At 43.7% G+C, this 21,192-nt stretch overlaps 1 protein-coding gene across 1 annotated transcript in view; it reads right to left on the reverse strand.

Moving 5' to 3' along the window:
• The window catches only part of SLC2A9 (solute carrier family 2 member 9), a 469,231-nt gene that overhangs the window by 285,595 nt on the left and 162,444 nt on the right, over window positions 1-21,192 (reverse strand). Inside the window, exon 8 of the mRNA XM_040335426.1 lies at window positions 2,270-2,457. Within this exon, the coding sequence (XP_040191360.1) occupies window positions 2,270-2,457 (188 nt within the window). The remainder of the gene's footprint in view (window positions 1-2,269; window positions 2,458-21,192) is intronic.

A 21,192-nucleotide genomic window follows, 5' to 3' on the forward strand; every position in this document is an offset into this window, starting at 1 on the left:
ATAAGTGAAGGAGGACTGCACTAAGGTAAAGGAAGCTATTTAGGGAAAAAAAAATACCTTTACAATCCCTTTAAGTTGGGAGGACTATTTGTTAGCCTGTTTACTTCACTTTAAAAAGTCCCTCCGTATGTTGATCTAACCAAATGCACAGACAGGTCTCTAATGCCAAGCTCAGCGCCTGCAGTAATAAGATTAAAGACAAAATCCCCCATCCTGGCATTGTTTAATTCTTTGGTCTTTAAAGCAATACAACTGAGCCCATAAAGCAATGAAAGTTGGATTTCTGATAGATCTGTCATGCATTAAAAATGGTATATCCTATTCTGTGGACAGGGTTGCCAACTTCCCACAGCATTTTTTACTGGCAAACATGGGAAATTTACTGGCGGAGCACATTTTTTACTGGCAACCTGAGAAATTCCAGAATTTCTATTGAAAACGAACACAGTGAATATTTGAACAGTACAGTGGAACCTCGGATTAGGACAATGCTTGTAATCTAAAGTACTCGCATATCAAAGCAAGTTTCCCCATTGAAGTCAATGGAAACTAAAATAATTTGTTCCGCATTGACTTCAATGGCATGCAATACTGCATGCGGCCAGAGGTGGGGGGCGCAGGAGAGCATCGGAAACATCCAGAAAGGCCTGAGGACACCTCGGCTGACCTCGGCAAACCTCGGAAAGACTCTGTTCCCGAGGTTTGCTGAGATCAGCCAAGCTGTCCTCGAGCCTTTCCGTGCATTTCTGAACGGCACAGATCGGCTGCGATCGGCGCCGTTCAGCTCTGGTGACCCCACCTCAGGCCAAACGCGGTACTGCACACCGCTTTGGCCTGAATCCTGCTCGTTTTGCGAGACAACACTCGCAAACTGAGTTAGTATTTTTTTAAATACTGTGGCCCGGATTCACAAAGCACTTACGCCGACGTATCTCGAGATACGCCGCGTAAGTGTAACTATGTGCCGTCGTATCTAAGCGCCGTGCCCACAATCTGATATACGCCTAAAAATAGGCTTCCTACGACCGACGTAACTTGCCTATGCCGTAGTATCATGGGCGCATATTTACGCCGGGCGCATTTGCCGCTTCTATTGATTTTCTATGCACATATGCAAATGAGGGAGATACGCCGATTCACGAACGTACTTGCACCCGGGGCATAATATACGCGGTTTGCGTAAGTCGTACGTCCGTTGTAAAATTATTCCCCCATATATGAGGCGCAACCCATGCAAAGGTATGGACCAGGGAACTCAAGCCGTCGTATTTTACGTTGTACGTGAATATGGCTGGGCGTAGGTTACGTTCACGCCGTAGGCAGTGATCCGTCGTATCTTAGGCATTTGTTCCGACGTGATTCTGAGCATGGGCACTGGGATGCGTCCACGGGACGGCGCATGCGCCGTTTATTATTCGTATCTGTCTGGCGCTCGGCCCATCATTTGCATGGGGTCACGCCTCATTAGCATGGCCCACGCCCACTTCCACCTACGCCGGATTACGCCGAGGAAACCCAGCGCCGTTTGGGAGGCAAGTGCTTTGTGAATTTGGTGCTTGCCTCTCTGCGCTGCGTCGGCGTAGCGTATATTAGATACGCTACGGCGGCATAAATATGCGCCGTTGTATGTGAATCCCGGCCATTGCTTATATTGCGAAACGTTCGTTAACCGTGTTACTCGCAATCTGAGGTTCCACTGTATAAACATGATATGGAAACACTGACAATACAAACAACAAAGTTGTTAGCTTTATTTAGACTTAAAAAGTCAACACAGCATGAAATTATCAGCCCCTGATATTTACTGGCCATTGTAAAAAACTGTCTGTGGGTTAAGTTAACACTAGCTACAAAAATTTGAGAGAATAGTTATAGCAAATGTTGGGGGGGGGGGGGGGGGGGGAGAATATAGAACAATGTGCTGTTTTTTTGCTAATGTGCTGATTTTTTTTTCAGACTTTTAGACCTAATCCTGAATGGTCCTAAGAACTCTGATGGATTTTACATCTCCAAATACACTAAAAAGCCAACTGGTAACTGAGCTGTCCAGAGCGCCTTAATTACTCTATCATGATTGATGAAAATTGTGGCTGTATGCCACTTATCAACAGGACAGTGTGAGTCCTTTATACCAATCCTATTACAACCTAATTCATGTAATTGGCATTTCCACAAAAGCACCCTTACAAACGACACAATGACCTCAGATCCATCTAAAGAACGCACACGAGGGCATCTGTATTTACTTTGTACCCATTATGTTACTTACAGCATTGAGGCCGCACAGCTGATAACTGGCCATAGTGGTAATAACGGTTATAATCTGCCATCTCACAGAACGCGTCTTGAAAAGTTCGATGACAGAAACCATGTGAACGTTCCTTTGTATCCGTGTTTCTGCCAGTACATCTTCTATATCTTGAGAAACATCCTTTCTTCCAAGGAATGTGCTGAAAGCTGGGTAAATAAATGCAGTATTTAATTTCTACTGATAAAAAAAAAAAAAATCATAATTTTAAAGTAATAGAAAATATTCATATTCCAGCTGTACCCCACTATCAGATGCTTGTCTGTGGCAGCTTGTGGTGGTAAAGAAGCAAGAAATGAAAGGTATCATGTGATCTCTCATCAGATGCCCCTTTAACCTCCCTGGCGGTATGATTCTTTCAGAAAAAAGATGCTGAAAGCGGTACCATTATTTGCAAGGAAATTTGGCATTTTATACTGTAGGCCTGTAATTCTTAGGAATAACTCATTTAAATAGACCAAACAAGAGTCTAGTAGGCATCCCGGGTATGAATTTTTTTTAAAAACAAAATGATAAATTATAATACTGTATAATAAATAATTATAACAAATAATAATATAATTATAATAAAAATTATCCAATAATGTAATCAACTCAAAATCACTGAAATTTGCTCAGTTGCAGAATTGTCGCTGTCATTACTTTTATTTTTTTATGACGAATTTCCCCACAAATCGCTATCGCACAATTCTGCAAGTGATTATAATTTATTATCGCTGTTTACTAGCTGCTCTAAAATCATTTTTGACATAAAGGGACACTTTTGGTTGCTATGGACAATCTACAGTTTTCAGGCAGAAAGAACAGTTTTTATTATATAAAATGACATGCAGGGCACTGGGCAGACCACTAGGGACAAGGGGGGTGTGTATTTTTTACATACAGTACTGTAATCTATAAGATTACAGTATACTGTATGTATTGTGTTTGTTTACCTTTTTGAATTTGGCGCCGTTCTCCGCCCCCGTGCGTTGTAACGTCGAGTCAGACTCTGGAATACTGCCAGGGGGGTTAAGAGAGGTATGGACTCCAGAGACAGAGATATAATTTTGCCCCTGTACAAATCATTAGTAAGACCTCATCTGGAATATGCAGTTCAGTTTTGGGCTCTAGTTCTCAAGAAGGATATCGGGGAACTGGAGAAAGTGCAGAGAAGGGCAACCAAACTGATAAGAGGAATGGAGGAGCTCAGCTATGAGGAAAGATTAGAAGAACTGAATTTATTCACTCTTGAGAAGAGAAGATTAAGGGGGGATATAATCAACATGTACAAATATATAAGGGGTCCATATAGTGAACTTGGTGTTGAGTTATTCACTTTACGGTCAACACTGAGGACAAGGGGGCACTCTTTATGTCTAGAGGAAAAGAGATTTCACCTCTAAATACGGAAAGGTTTCTTCACAGTAAGAGCTGTGAAAATGTGGAACAGACTCCCTCCAGAGGTGGTTCTGGGCCAGCTCAGTAAAGTGCTTTAAGAAAGGCCTGGATTCTTTCCTAAATGTACATAATATAACTGGGTACTGACGTATATAGGTAAAGTTGATCCGGGGAATATCCGATTGCCTTAATGGGGGATCAGGAAGGATTTTTTTCCCCTGCTGTAGCAAATTGGATCATGCTTTGCTGGGGTTTTTTGCCTTCCTCTGGATCAACTGTGGGTATAGAATTGGGTATATGTGATTGTACGATATTATTATTGTTTTATTTCTTGTGGTTGAACTTGATGGACTTGTGTCTTTTTTCAACCTGACTAACTATGTAACTATGTAACAGATACTGGGAAAGGAATGCAAGAAGATTTGAGCGGTGGTAAAGTTCTAGATTCGAAAAGAAATACCAAAAAATAGAAATAGCGCTACAATGTACAGTATTTGAAATAGTCACACCAAAGACTGACAACATCACCATCAAGGACAGTGTTTCTCAACCAGGGTTCCATGGTCGGTAGGTGATAAAAAGATTTATTTGCAACAACAAATGCATTTTTAAAGCTTGGCAGTCCCCCCTTCATCAGGGCTAAAAACGGCTAAAGTAGGCACCTGGATTGGAAAAGCCATTACAGTAATACTTCCGATTTTGAGTAACATGGTTAACAAGCGTTTCGCAATACGAGCTATTATTTTTTTTTTAAATCAGTACTCGCAAAAAGAGCAGGATTCAAACCTCTACGGTGTGCAGTATCGCATTTGGCCAGGGGTGCGGGGGCTGGTCCAGAGTGTTTCTGAGCCTCTCCGAGTGTTTCTGGGTGCATCCGAGCATCGTCGAGCAGTTTTCAAGTAATTCTGAGTGTCTCCGGCGCCCCCCCACTTCTGGCCACATGCGGTAATGCATACAATAAAAGTCACTATGGAACAAATTATCTGAGTTTCCATTGATTTCTATGGGGAAACTTGCTTTGATATACAAGTGTTTTGGATTACAGACATTCTTCTGGAAGGAATTATGCTCATAATCCAAGGTACCACTGTATATGTCAGGTTAAAATAGAGTGATACGGTAATACACAGACTGATCTTTATGATATTATTGCAATAACAAAAAATCTTTATCTTTCTTTTTGAAATAGGACAATTATTAGACATGGTAGATGTTGGGGAGCTAAAGATTACACTTGTCAGACATTTTTAAATTTATTTATTTATTTATTTCAGGTACTTATATAGTGCCGGTAATTTACGCAGAGCTTTTAAATATACATTGTACATTCACATCAGTCCCTGCCCCCAAGGAGCTTACAATCTAAGGTAATTTAAATGTATCGTTACCCCCGTAGGAGCCGCTTAATATTTTTTGGGTTCTGCACTCTGCCGCTCAACCACAAGAACTGTCTCAATCCCTCTGGCACACCTGCTTAACAATGTTAGTGTAGAACCCAGCAACAGAAAGTGACACAATAATGAAAGAGCATATAGTATATTTACCGAGCCCCTGGGTTAAGTCACTTCATCAGTTGTGGCAGTAAATAGAGACTCACACAAGATATCAATGAACAACTTGTAAAAGTTTACTATGATGGAAAATATAGTAAAGTGCTGAGGTATATCAATATTATAAAGTGATGCCTTCGTCCCATTAAATTATTTTAGAGAAAAGGGAGGCTTGTGGTGGACTATAATGGCATCATATATGCAACTGATAAACAGTAGACATGTGCATTCATTTTCGTCCGAATGCATTTTCGTCCGAATTTCAGGTATTTTCGTTAACGAAAGCACAGAAAACGAAAACCGAAAGATCCGACATAAACAAATGCTTTATTTTCGTTTTCGTTGCGGTCGAATGTGCCTAACCTTAACTCTATTAGTCCAATATTATTCTACATAAAGAGAAAAGATTCGACATAGAGAGAAAAGATTCGACATAGAGAGACATGAAGAGTCGAAAAAATTTTTATTTTATTTTTTAAGATTCTGTCTAATCTTTTTATTTTTTATTTTTTTTAGAACATTCGACAGACACCGTAAGCCTTCAATGACAGATTCGACATAGAGAGACATGACAGATTCGACATAGAGAGATATGAAGATTCGACATAGAGAGACATGAAGATTCGACATAGAGAGACATGAAGATTCGACATAGAGAGACCTGAAGATTCGACATAGAGAGACCTGAAGATTTGACATAGAGAGACCTGAAGATTCGACATAGAGAGACCTGAAGATTCGACATAGAGAGACATGAAGATTCGACATAGAGAGACATGAAGAGTCAACATTTTTTTTTTTTTTTTTTAAGATTCTGTCGAATCTTCTTTTTTTTTTTTTTTTTTTTTTAGAATATTCGACAGACACACATTTTTTTTACGGAAAACGAAATAAATAAAAACGAATTTCGGGAGTAACTAATTAATGTATTTTTCGGACGAAAACGAAATTACGAAACAAAATATTTTAGTGTGCACATGTCTAATAAACAGTCAATATTATAATTAAAAGGTTTTTATTACAAAAATAGAAACATTCCATAACATTTACAATAAAATATCAGTTGTGATAACCATGAATCAACTTATCGTTGGCACATATTACCAAACGATATATACAAAGTACCAGTAATTGCACAGTGTATGTAAACTCTTAAATAAGGGAACGTTAGCAGTACCGGCTAATACAAAATTGCCCACTAACATTGATGATTTTTTAGATCCTGCTCTGGCTCTGGCAGAATCCAGAGCCCAGTGCAACCTAAACACATATGTCCTGAGAACACCTCAAGTATCGGGCACTCAGAGTTAAATATAATTAATCTTACTAATTTTCACCTTAATGAAGCCCAGAAATCAGTGGGTCTAGGTTTTTGCCCCTCTCAGGGCATCGATACAATGGAAACTATAAAGGATCTGTACCTTTTCTGTCGTAATTTAACATATAAATATATCTTTGACCCGGAACGTAAGACAAAACAGGCTGAAAGGGAAATTTCGGATAAAATTAAAAGCTTTAATATGAAAGAATTCAGAGCTCTGAGAGACCTCATGATTTTATATGATGAAGGTCAGGTGAGCCTTGATCCCCCACCCGAGGTAAATATGGAGGGCACAATTATGGTCATGGAGGAAGAGAAAAACACTAAAAACTGAAAAAATTTAAAAAACAAATTCAGACCAAAGTCGCTGCATTTTCCGGAGCTCTCGCTCTGTCCAAATGTATGGATGTTCCTTCAAAAGTCCATTAGAGATCTTAAAAATATGCAATGGTCATCTCCCTCCTCTATGCCCACCAGTCCCTCTTATAATCTTTCTGAAGCTCAAACACAGGCAGTGGAATCTTTAAAAACACAAACTGAGATGGTTATTAAACCATCCGACAAGGGTGGAAACATCGTTTTGATGACCCATACACAATATCAGAAGATCTGTATGGATATACTGAACAACAGGAAATGGTACTGCCCCACTGAGGCTGAGGTAGTTGCCTCCTTTGAGAATGAAGTTTGTGGTATCTGTCTCAAGGCCAACATGACGGGCCTAATTGACAGTGATACATTTAATTATCTAATCAATTCATTCCCACGGACCCCATCGTTCTATGTGTTGCCCAAGGTCCATAAGAGCCTACAATGTCCACCTGGGAGGCCAATTATATCCGGGATAGGATCTATGTCTGAGGCAGCGAGTAGATATGTTGATTCATTTCTACTCCCTCATGTTACCAGTTTGCCCTCCTTCATTAAGGATACCCCCGACCTACTCCGACATGTGGAGGGTACACATGTCTCTTCGGGCTCCCTGCTCATTGTTATAGATATCGAGTCTCTGTACTTGAGTATCCCGCACGAGCGGGGCATCCGGATGGCGGGTACCTTCCTCATGGAGGAGGATAGGAATCTTTGGCCCTGGAATCTGTTCATTCTGGAGTTACTTTCATTTATTCTGACTAAAAATGTGTTTACCTTTATGGATCAATTGTACCTGCAGGCTCAGGGGGTAGCCATGGGCACATGTTGCGCACCCTCCTATGCCAACCTCTATCTTGGAGGTTGGGAGAGAGAGTTTTTTTCTGGTGAGCAATATGTGCCCTGGCTCCCCCTGATCCTGTGCTGGTATCGATTCATTAATGACCTATTCATTGATGACCTAATGTAAATGTTATGGAATGTTTCTATTTTTGTAATAAAAAACCTTTTAATTATAATATTGACTGTTTATCAGTTGCACATATGATGCCATTATGATGAAAAATGGTGAAGAATAACATATAGAAATGGTGTGATTTACAGATGAATAACTCAAGTATTGATTGGCAGAGATGAAGTATTTGTTCACAGCAATAATGTCACACCGCTGTATCCAATAGCAACCTGATAAGGGTATATATACAGGTGCACAGTGGAATAGATCCTCAATACTTGTATTGAAGAACCTCCCCACTGAGGCCTCAGCACACAGACCACTGCACGCAGAATACATAACAGTGAACACAGTAATAAAAGTACAAGTTCCAACTGTATGTTGCTAAATGGCTCCCCCTAGAGTGCCGTTCAGAGTGATACACAATCGTATAGCAGTAAAGCCATGTGAAAGAATAAAGTATTGAAAGTTCCTCAAGTTCCAGTTTTCTTGTCTTCAGCTAGCTTAATTGTACTGCAGTGTGAGGTCGTTCACGTATATTTGTAATCCAAAATAGAAGGGGAAACAGTAATCGGTTCGTCTGATGAAAACGGAAACTTAGAACTTGTTTTAAAATTATCTGATGGTTAAAAAAACGATAGAAAAAAACAATCGTCTGTGGGGAAATCCATCGCTTAAAAATAAATGCATGCTCAAAATCAAGTCGACGCATGCTCGGAAGCATTGAACTTCATTTTTCTCAGCACGTTGTTGTGTTTTACGTCACCGCGTTCTGACACGATCAGTGTTTTAACTGATGGTGTGTAGGCAAGACTGATGAAAGTCAGCTTCATCGGATATCTGATGAAAAAATCCATCAGATCGTTTTCATCGGATGAACCGATCGTGTGTACAGGGCATTACTGTAGAATATGGTGAGATTGATTAGTTAGCTGCAAACTATCCCCACTTGTAATTCCTTCTGTGAGTGAACAGTACAGTGCTGACCTTGCAGCATGGGGGAAAAGGAAACAGAAAACCCAAGGATCCAGCTATAGAATACTCAGGTGCAATAGATCCACAGCCATAGAACTACAGGTCTCAGTGGCAGTCTGTATAGCAGGCAATCACTTAGCAATAGTACAGTCACTACATGGATAGGCAAATGCCTTCTCATCACTCTGGATCCCAGCTGGCTGTGGACTCTGTCTGTGTAGATCGCACCTCCGCGCCATGCTGCTCCTCCTGGAGCGCTGGAAGGCAGGTGGATTCAAAAACTCTGAAGCGCTGGCTGGTTCTCCTGCTCGATCAGCAGGGCTGCTCACAAGGATCCTTCTGGGGCAGGCGATTCGCTCTCTCTGCTATAGGCCGCGGACTCTCCCAGCCCTGGGCACACACACAGGCCTCTTGCTGGTTGTTGAACGGCGTCCAATGAGAAAGAAAGCAGGCCATGCCTGTCCTTTTATCTGCTTACCCAGCAGGCTGTGCTGTGACTTGGAATTGTGGGTTTGTAGCTTGGCATTGTGGGTTTGTAGCTTGGCATTGTGCGTTTGTAGCTTGGCATTGTGTGTTTGTAGTTCCCAGCCTGCTTTAGCAGGCTGGTACTTCCTCATTGTCCATATATTCCACAATGCATAACTGTTTTACTTAAACCAAAAGGAAATATCCTGATAAAGTTTCAATGGGGAGCCAAACCCTTTCTAAAGAACAATACATTTCTTAAATGATAACTTTGGTAGTAGACCTGTGCGACATAAATAACATCTAAATTACCCCAATGATCATCAAAGGCAGTGGTTAGAGTAATAGAAAATGTTGTGATATCTAAACTAAAACATCATTGAATATCTTAAAATGTGTTTACAGTGGGGATCGAAAGTTTGGGCCCCCCAGGTAAAAATTTGTATTAATGTGCATAACGAAGCCAAGAAAAGATGGAAAAATCTCCAAAAGGCATCAAATTACAGATTAGACATTCTTATAATATGTCAAAAAAAGTTAGATGTTATTTCCATCATTTACACTTTCAAAATTACAGAAAACAAAAAAATGGCGTCTGCAAAACTTTGGGCACCCTGCAGAATTTATAGCATGCACTGCCCCCTTTGCAAAGCTGAAATCTGCCAGTGTCATGGATTGTTCTCAATCATCGTCTGGGAAGACCAGGTGATGTCAATCTCAAAGGTTTTAAATGCTCAGACTCATCTGACCTTGCCCCAACAATCAGCACCATGGGTTCTTCTAAGCAGTTGTCTAGAAAACTGAAACTGAAAATAGTTGACGCTCACAAAGCTGGAGAAGGCTATAAGAAGATAGCAAAACGTGTTCAGAAGTCAATATCCTCTGTTCGGAATGTAATTAAGAAATGGCAGTCATCAGGAACAGTGGAAGTTAAAGCAAGATCTGGAAGACCAAGAAAAATATCAGACAGAACAGCTCGCAGGATTGTGAGAACAGCAATTCAAAACCCACGTTTGACTGCACGATCCCTCCAGAAAGATCTGGCAGACACTGGAGTTGTGATACACTATTCCACTATAAAGAGATTCTTGTACAAATATGGTCTTCATGGAAGAGTCATCAGAAGAAAACCTCTTCTACGTCCTCACCACAAAAATCAGCGTTTGAACTTTGCAAATGAACATATAGACAAGCCTGATGCATTTTGGAAACAATTTCTGTGGACCGATGAGGTTAAAATATAACTTTTTGGCCGGAATGAGCAAAGGTACAGTTGGAGAAGAAAGGGCACAGAATTTAATAAAAAATTACCTCTGTCCAACTGCTAAGCATGCTTTGGGGTTGTATTGCAGCCAGTGGCACAGGGAACATTTCACGAGTAAAAGGAAAAATGGATTCAATAAAATTTCAGCAAATTTTGGATGGTAACTTGATGCCATCTGTGAAAAAGCTGAAGTTAAAGAATGGATAATGATCCTAAACACACCTCAAAATCCACGGGGGATTACATCAAAAGGCGTAAACTGAAGGTTTTGCCATGGCCTTCACAATCTCCTGACCTCAACATAATTGAAAATCTATGGATAGACCTTAAAAGAGCAGTGTGTGACAGACAGCCCAGAAATCTCAAAGAACTGGAAGACTTTTGTAAGGAAGAATGGGCAAAGATACCTCAAACAAGAATTGAAAGACTCTTGGCTGGCTACAAAAAGCGTTTACAAGCTGTGATACTTGCCAAAGGGGGCAGTACAAGATATGAACTCTGCAGTGTGCCCAAACTTATGCAGACACCATTTTTTTGTTTTCTGTAATTTTGAAAGTGTAAATGATGAAAATAAAATCTAACTTTTTTTGACATATTATAAGAATGTCTAATCTGTAATTTGATGCCCTTTGGAGATTTTTTCCATCTTTCCTTGACTTCGTTATGCACATTAATACACATTTTTACCTGGGGTGCCCAAACTTTCGATCCCCACTGTATATGTATCCAGCATATCTCTAAAGAAACAGCAACATTGCTTGCGAGAACAGATACCATTTTTTTTTTTAAGTTATACCTTTCGTTTTTTAATACGATCAATACAGTATGCGCAGCTGAAATAGGACATGTACACTCGAACAGTTGATATGCGTGTAATAAAGAAATACACGGGGCGTGGCCAGGCAGCGGATGTAGCCGGACGCGATCGAAGCGAGCTCCGCCGTGCATCCTAGCTATCATCCTGAGAAAGAAACCACACGCCGGTAAAAAGCACTTCTTCGTGCCCCTCGTTATCCCGTGAGCACGGGCATACCTTTCTCGGCGCTCCGGTCCCGCGATGTCGCTCAGCAAGAAGCAGCTTGTGAATAGACCGGCGGAGCACATGTTTCAAAATGGCGCACATGCAGGCCGCACAGCAAAGGAGAAACAACGAGAGGCGGCGGAAAAACTGTTCTCCAAGTCCCTGCCAAAGGATCAGGTGGCCACATCCAGTACACCGGAGGGCTCTCCAGATGGTGGATCCGAAGCGGATGACACCGTACCGCTAGAAGACCCGGTGCAGGCGGGACTCGTGTGGGCCACAGTGAGTACTCCTAACCCCGAGTCTAATAGGCCCCAATCCCCAGTGAGCCCTACAACGGAGGGGGAACCTACTCTGCGGGACATATTTGCAGCAGTGACCTCATGCAATTTGTCCATAACTGCCCTAACCACGGAAGTTAAGGGTATGAAGTCAGAGATCTCTTTTCTCAGGCAGGATGCCCAAAAGATGAGGGAAAGAACCTCCGCATTGGAAGAGAGGGTGAGCACCATTGAGGATGACCTGGGGCCCATGCAGAGGGATCTCTCCTATAATAATCACTTGATTGACCAGCATTCCTCTAGATTAGAGGAATTAGAGAACAGGATGAGGAGAAGTAATATTAGGGCCATAGGCCTCCCGGAAAAAATGGAGGGGAAGAACCCCGTCGAATTTATTGAGAAATGGCTGGTTACTGCATTTGGGAGAGAAGTTTTCTCCCCTATGTTCTCGGTCGAACGTGCCCATAGAGTGCCATCCAGACCCCTACCACCCGGTGCACCACCGAGACCTTTTTTGTTTAAACTCCTGCACTACCGGGACAGAGACGCTATCCTGCATAATGCGAGAATCAATCCATCAGCCCTAAAAGTAGACAACACGAAAATCTCCCTATTCCCAGACTTCTCAGCTGAACTGCAAAAGAAAAGGGGCAAATTTCTGGATGTTAAGCGCCGCCTGAGAAATTTGGAGCTTAAATATGCGATGTTATACCCCGCCAGACTGCGAGTGGAAGTATTTGGTTCTGTGCAGTTTTTCGATTCCCCTTCTGCTGCCACACAATGGCTAGACCGAGAAGAACAATCGATCCGGGACTCGAGGGGCAGACGTCCCGCAGACTGAGTGAAGGAATTGCCCAGTCATCCGGGGTTTCAGGCAGTATATTCCGCATTATCCATTGCTAGGCGGTTATTGTTCGCTTTGGTTGCTAAGGGCTAATAGTTGGCTGTTGAGAAGCTTTTTAAAGACACTATGGTGCGCTTCCACTGTTGCCCCCAGAAGGGCTATGTTGAGCCCTGTTCAGTACCACAACCGGTGGTTATTCAGGCCATGTTGGCCATGCTACAACTATTTTCAATGATAAGGAATCCCACCACGAACTGTCACCTGAACTTCACCAGAAACTACCAATACACACCTGTGCTGCTGTTGACTTACAACCGTGTCTCTCGAGTGCCACCATGCCTGCTCCGAATCTTTTCCTGTTCCAAGTCACCTTTGTCGACGTGCCTCCTAATCCTATTTTTGGGAGATAGGCCAAATCAGGGCTTTTACATATGTCCGTTTGTCCCGCACGTGCTGCTGCAGCGCTACCCTACCTATATGCTTTTTGTCACATTGTACCTAAGACTTGTCTTTACTATTGGTTTGCTAGCTACACTTGATCACAGCGATATTTACCTAGGTCTTCCACGAGGACATTCTCCTGTCACTAATATGAACTTAATGCAATGTCTAATATAACTAGATGTCTATCATGGAATGTAAGAGGTCTAAATGGCCCTGTTAAACGGTTAGAGGTGCTGAGCACGATCAAGAGACTGGGTGCTGAGGTGGTGTGTTTACAGGAGACTCACTTCCCCTCGGGCGCCACTCCGAGGTTAGCGGCCAGGCAGTTTTGCCACCAATACCACTCCACGCATACGGTCTACTCGAGGGGAGTGAGTGTCCTGATCCGTCGAAGCACTCAATACTCAAACATGGCTACTAAAATAGATCCTGAGGGTAGATATGTCTTCATATATTGTTCTTTGTATGGGATTAAATGTGTGGTGGCTGGAGTGTATATTCCCCCACCGTTCTCATCTACTGTATTGAAACTACTAGCTGATTTCATGTCTTGTCTTCCTGGTATCCCAGTGCTGGTCCTCGGGGACTTTAACAACCTGATGGAATATGAGAAAGACAAACTGAAGCATAATATAGGGATAGGGGGACATGAGAGGAGGGGCCCCACACCTTTTTCTAGATTGATGGGGGAGTTGGGTTTGACTGATGTCTGGAGGATCCGTAACCCAGATGCCAAAGTGTATTCCTGCAGGTCAGCTTCAGTGGGGGGACTGTCTAGGATAGATATGGGCTTTGGCAATGTCCTCTTGCTCCCCATGGTGAAGGACTCTGCATATCACCCGAGACACACCTCAGACCACTCTCCATTTACGGTTGATCTAGGCCTAGGGGAACAGAGGGGTAAGAGCCTATGGAAACTCAATCCGTTTTGGTTGTCCCTTATTCCGGAGCAGGATCCAATGCCACGACTCTTAACGGATTTTTTTAAGGATAATTTGGGAACGGCTGACATCCAAGTTGTGTGGGATGCGGCTAAGGCCTATATGCGCGGTCAATTTATTAGAATCATCAACCATATCAAAACCGACACTAAGGAGTGGGAGACACGAGTGTTAGACGAAGCGAGCCGATCGGAGGCAGACTATGTGACAGATCCCTCTGACGAAAACGCAAAGCGGAAATGGTTAGCCTCACAGAACATGCTTAAGGACCTCTCTTTTCAAAAAGCTGAGAACAAGAGGTTCTTTCTGCAGCAGAAGCATTTTGAGGAGGGGGAAAACACAGGTCATATGCTGGCGATTCTAGCTAGGTCACAGCAGCCCCACTCCTACATTGCAGCGGTTACTGATGCGGGGGGTGCGATGTGTCATTCCACGCAATCCATTTTAGGATGCTTTAAGGAATTTTTCCAAAATGTATACTCGTCTAAGGTTAGCCCCACTAAGGAACAAATACACTCATTCTTGGACAAATATCGGTTACCGACATTTTCTAAGTCTGAGGTTACCATGCTTAATGCGCCCCTTACCCGAGAGGAACTCCTGGAGGCACTGGCGCAGGCACACAATGGCCGTGCGCCAGGAGCTGATGGTCTTCCCTCAGAGGTCTATTGCAGGTATTCAGAACAGATCATCCCCATCCTTCTGAAAATATATAACACGGCATTTGAAACTGGAGTGCTGCCTCCATCTATGAACGAGGCCCTGATTATAGTTCTGTTGAAGCCTGGGAAGGATCCGCTCTCCCCAGACTCATACAGACCCATTTCCCTCCTGACATTCGATGTTAAGCTTCTGGCTAGAGTCCTAGCAACCAGACTATCCAAGTGCATTCACAATGTGGTGCATAGGGACCAGTCAGGCTTCATTCCCACGAGATCCACGGCACAAAATCTACGTAGGCTGTTCCTAAATATTCAGGTCCCAGTAGACAATCCAGGCAATAGGGCTATATTCTCTCTCGATGCAGCCAAAGCATTCGATAGCGTTGAATGGCCATACCTTTGGGAGGCGCTGCAGCGGTTTGGGGTGGGACCCTCTTTTCTGAAATGGGTGCAATTGTTGTATAGTTCCCCAACAGCGAGGATGAGAGTCAACGGGGAGGTATCCGATTCGTTCCGACTCTTTCGGGGCACACGGCAGGGGTGCCCACTGTCGCCCCTGCTGTTTGCCCTGGCACTAGAACCCCTGGCGATTCACGTGAGAGCATCTTCAGGCATCGCAGGTTTTGTCAGGGGAACGGGGCGGGATGTTATCTCTCTATTTGCAGACGACACGTTATTATATTTAGGCGATACACGGGAGTCTTTGAGTAATGTGATGTCTTTGATAGCCGACTTTGGGGATTTGTCAGGCTTCAGCATCAATTGGAACAAATCGGTACTTATGCCACTGGATCCCATGACAAACAGTCTCCCACAGTGCGCCAGGGATGTAGTGGTGGTAAATGAATTTAAATAGCTGGGTATTCAAGTCACCCCCGATCCTACCCAATACTTGGCCAAGAATCTGGCACCACTGTTACTTAAATTCAGACAGAAGTGTGTGTCCTGGAAAAAACTCCCTCTATCGGTCACAGGCAGAGCAAACCTTGTTAAAATGGTGTGGGCCCCCCAACTCTTATACATTTTTCATAACGCCCCGACCTGGATACCACATAGATGGTTTTCTCAGATTGATGCTCAGTTTAGGGATCTGATATGGGGTGGTAAGACTGCGCGCATAAAACTTAGTACACTACAACTTGCCAAAGACCAAGGTGGTCTAGCGGTCCCTCATGCTCGTTATTACTTTATTGCTTCGCAAATTCAACATTTAGGAAATTGGGGGGAGATAGACCACGGGGACCCGGTGCGTGCGCCGCTGATTCCGCAGGGGTCAGCGCTCCCTGCGGTGTCCCACCTAGAAGCGGGGTTCACGCATCTAGATCAGACATTACCCACGGTGATGCTGCTCAATACGCTCTGGAAATATGTCCGGTCCAGTCTTGGTGTCAGAGGGGTATGCCCTTTCACCCCTATTTGGAAAAATTCTTACTTCAGAGAGCTCCTTAAACTAGAAGGCTTCAGGCAGTGGGACAATGCAGGAATCCAATACATTACACAACTGTTTGATGGTTTAATCCTCAAGTCATTTACAGATCTACAAGAGGAGTTTGGGTTGGGCAGAACTCAATTCTATAAGTATCTTCAATTACGGCATGCAGCCCAGAAAGAAGCCAGACTTTCCCCTATAAGTATAGCGAGGCACCCCCTCCATAGTGATGTGCTTTTTAATAAGGACAAAAAGGGCATGATTTCACAAGTCTACTCCAGGCTGCTGAATGTCACCCACGACGCGTCCGAATTGCCATGTAGGAAGGGGTGGGAAACTGATCTAGGCCCCATTGACGGGGATACATGGGAGATGTGCATAACCTCCGCTCCTTTGGTCTCGGTATCAGCGCAACATAGACTCTCGCATTTGTACCTCCTCCATAGAGTGTACAGAACCCCCGCCCGACTCTACAAATGGGGAATACGAGACTCCCCAATCTGTCCCAAATGTAATGTGCAGGAGGGAGATCTACTACACATGTTATGGAAATGTCCGAAATTATTCCGTTACTGGAACTATGTTATTACCACTATATCTCAGGCATATGGCTTTTCGTTGTCTCATGATCCAGTGATATGCCTTTTAGGTGCCCTAGAGGTACCATCACTTTCTCCTAATGGCCATACAGCCGTACTTAGGCTGCTGTATGTGGCACGAAAGGCCATAGCTAGATTATGGATCACCCCCAGAGTACCGTCAGAGGGACAATGGGTAAAGATGGTAAATAGCCTGCTAATAAGAGAGAAGATCACTTACCAACATAGAAAATCACTTAAGAAGTTTTACTCACTATGGCAACCCTGGCTAGATATACCGGGGTTGGGCCCCACCCAATTGATCATGGAGAGATTACTGCAAGGGTAAGGGGATAATTGAAGATTGGGTAAGGGTGGGCTGGTGCCAAGACAGGCAGTGAGATATCCAGGTGTGTTTCGTGTGACAGGTTGTGGTGTGGTAGGGATCTTGGGATCTTGGTCTTTTCACGAGGTTACAGGTTAATGGCAAATAAAACAGGACCGTTGCGTGCCTACGCCATGAGGCATGTGGAGATATATGTGGAGGGACTATTGGAATAGTTGGGGTGACGGGATAGAGTCTGGAATCCAGTGCATTGAGGTGCTGGCATTCACTACATACGGTTGGTGGCCTCAAGGGTGCTAGTTCCATGTATACGCAATACTGTACTGACTAATGTTATTGTACATCCTTAAATGTTTTATCTGGATGGGCTCTCGCCCAGTTGTGAACACATGTAAATTGTTTTTTGTACGCATCCTACAGTGCTGTATGATTATCTTTTTTGCTTCAATAAACCTTTTCTTGATTAAAAAAAAAATAAAGAAATACACATGAAAGACCTGGAAACTACGAATATAGTAGAATATTTATAGGTTGTGTAATTGTAATAGGATTTGGCAGTGCATCAAAGTATCTGAGGAAAATTGAAATGTACAGGCAAAGTCACCTGGAAAAAGTTGACTACAAACTATTGACCTACTTTTCTCCGAGCCCCTATGGAATTAAGCAGCAATAGAGTATGCTTTAATGAAACGTCTACCTCTCTGCAGTACAAGTCCGGTCTCTGTGGAGCAATGATGCACTGAGAAGGGCGACTGCTGTAAAAATAGTCGGTGATCCTTTGAAGAAACAGAATAGCCTAACAATAAACCAAAACCAAAAAAAAAAAAACCTTTTATGTATTAAATATAAAGGGAATCTGTGCCACTTACAAGCATATCACTTATTGCAGTATGGAAAGTTAGTAATGTCTTGATCACAGTGAAAAAGGTAGGAAACAAATGCAATAGCTGGAGACCAAAGATCAGGTTATTAATTATTCAGTGCTTTCTAATAAACAGTAAATCACCCACGCTATACATGGTAATTAGTGATAAACTTGCAGCTGCTGTTCAAAACATAACTCGAAATGGGAAAGAAAATGGGAATACCACAGCGCAAACAAGCTTAACCACTTAAATCGGTGTTCCAGCTAAATATTTTTAAAAAAAAAGTCAGCAGCTACAAACACTGTGGCTGCTGACTTTTAATAAGCACACTTACCTGTCCAGGAAGCCAGCGATGTTGCAATGTCGGCCGTCTGAGGCTGATCCGTTCTTAAAGGGGTTTTCCACCTTTTTTTTAAGTTTATTAAAAGTCAGCAGCTACAAAAAGTGTAGCTGCTGGCTTTTAATAAACTGACACTTACCTGCTCCACGGCTCCAGCGACGCGCCGGCCGGGGCTCCGCTCCTCGCCCCCCCTCGCCGGCCGGCGTCTTCATTCTTAGCGTGGGCACCCGGCAGTGACAGCTTTCGGCTTCACGGCCGGGCACCCACTGCGCATGCGCGAGCGGCAGTGCGCATGCGCGAGCGGCGCGGCGCCGTCCGATTGGACAGGCGCTCGCCTACAGGGAGGGGCTGTGAAAAGGCGATTAAGCAAATCGCCTTTCCAGCCCCTCGGCGGAAGGAGGAAGTGGGACAGGAAGTCCCCTTCTCCTGAAGCCCCCACTCCCCCCCCCAAAAAATTACATGCCAAATGTGGCCTGTAAGGGGGCGAGGAGTGGGTTAAGCGGAGGTCCATTTTTAGGTGGAACTCCTCTTTAAGGTCAGGTGACGGCGCCGCCATTGGAACTAAGGGAAACAGGCAGTGGAGCCTTGCGGCTTCACTGCCCGTTTCCTACTGCGCATGCGCGAGTCGCGCAGCACTTTGCGAATGGCCGGCTGTCTTCTGAGACACACACAGGTCCCAAAAGACAGCGGGCCCCATTCCTCAGAAGACAACGCAAGGAGGACAAGAAAGAAGAGCGCCGCGGTATAGGAACTGGCAGATTAGGACGACTGCCTAGCAACAGGCATGTCTGATAAGCAACACATGTTTGTTTTATGTATTTTAAGGAGCCCGTTTATGTGATTTTATTTTTTAGGGTGGACCTCCGCTTTAAGGACCGAGCCTCTTTCTGAGATTTGGTGTTTACAAATTATTAAAAGAATATAGAGAGGGGGAGGGGGAGTAAAAAAAATATGGGGAGGGGGGCTTTGCGTGTGTGCGTGCAGGGGGGTTGGGGGGCCTCCATGTCCATTTTGCTTGGGGCCCCCAAATTCCTTCAAATGGCCCTGGATATGCGTGTAATATAGAAAATTACTCTCACTAATACGAAAAAATTGGGCACTAGTTTTTCCCATCAACATTGGGACCTTTTCTACTCCCACTGGCCACAGTCTGGCCCTCTGAAAGTCTGAAGGACAGTAAACTGGCGCTTTGTTTAGAATGTTTGGAGACCTCTGATCTAAAGGAAAATTGTACAAGAATATTGTATAATGTATGGCCAGCCTTACAGTTTGTTTTCTTTACAAATCAGCCACAGTCACAGAGTAGAACAGCTTGTCCTCTGCCAGCATGCAGCAAAAAAGGATTGTTGCTCTTAGTAAGGAAGCACTTATCTCTTTGTAGAGATCCAACATGCCTGTAAAGTCAAAGCGATATCTATAATCAGCAAGGAACATGAGCCTAATGCCCTGTACACACGATCGGTTCATCCGATGAAAACGGTCTGATGGATTTTTTCATCAGATATCCGATGAAGCTTACTTTCATCAGTCTTGCCTACGCACTATCAGTTAAAAAAACGATTGTGTCCAACGCGGTGACGTAAAACACAACAACGTGCTGAGAAAAATGAAGTTCAATGCTTCCGAGCATGCTTCGACTTGATTCTAAGCATGCTTTGATTTTTAACCGATGGATTTCCCCACAGACGATCGTTTTTTTTTCTAGCGTTTTTTTAAACAGGTTCTACATTTTTTCACCGATGGGAAAAAAACGATGGGGCCCACACACGATCGGTTCGTCTGATGAAAACGGTCCATCAGACTGTTTTCATCAGACGAACCGATCATGTGTACGCGGCATTAGTGGTCAATTTATTCTCCCACTTCCCCTTTATTAATGTCAGTGTATTGTCCCCCTTTCTTCTACAGAATTAGTGGTCAGTGTACTGTTCCCCCCCCCCTCTTGCATTAGCAGTCAATGTTTTGTTCTACCTCCCCCTGAAAGCATTCGTGGTATAAGTACAGTCCACTCTGTGCCCCCACATCTATAGTCGTGAGAGTATTGTCCCCCCTTCCCCTCAAAAGTATCAGAGTATCAATGTATTAATATGGTGTAGCGGGTGGTTGCTACGAGTTACTACATCCACTGATATCACTCTGCTGCCATTAGACACACTCTTTCAGTCAATATAAAGTTATTTGCTTGTTTTTTATAATTTTTTTATTAGGGGATTAACTTGGATGGAGAATATGGACAAGGGATGCCTATAGAATGAATTAGTATTTGAAATGTTAAAGCGGTTCATACCAGTATTGGAAATGTTATAGCGGTTCATGCGTTACACTTCCTCAGATGGGACCAAATGGCGAACACTAATCCTGACAGACTTCTTGACCTGACTAGGCCTCACTCTGAATAAGTCCTAGCAGTTGTTTCAATTGATGATCCTGAATAGGCCAGGGGTCTGCAGTACCCCTTTTTGTGGGCGTGGAAATTACTTGAAGAGAATATTTGATGGTGGACTACTGATCCCAGCAAGTCCGACTTGAAAATCCTGCGCCCTCAGGCTGCATCGATTTGACACAAACTCCACAGTCCTCCCTCTGGCTCTACACCCAGCTCCCCTGGCGTGCCTCTTCCAGATCTCCACTGTGCTTTCACTCACCGACCCCTGCCCTGGATCCTTCCCGAAGGACTTACTCTGGACTGCGCAGACCAATTTTCTCTTCCAGCTCCTGTTCCAGGACACCTCTCCATGGCCATGTAAGGAGAGGCTCCCTCCCAGCTCTCGAGCTCTTCCACCGGTCCCCCCCCCCCCAAATAGAGGTGTTTCTCCTGCACGGCAGTCTAGCACTCCATCCTTCAGTTCACCC

The sequence above is a fragment of the Rana temporaria genome, chromosome 1 (genome assembly GCF_905171775.1).
Source record: "Rana temporaria chromosome 1, aRanTem1.1, whole genome shotgun sequence".
Classification (NCBI taxonomy): Eukaryota; Metazoa; Chordata; class Amphibia; order Anura; family Ranidae; genus Rana; species Rana temporaria.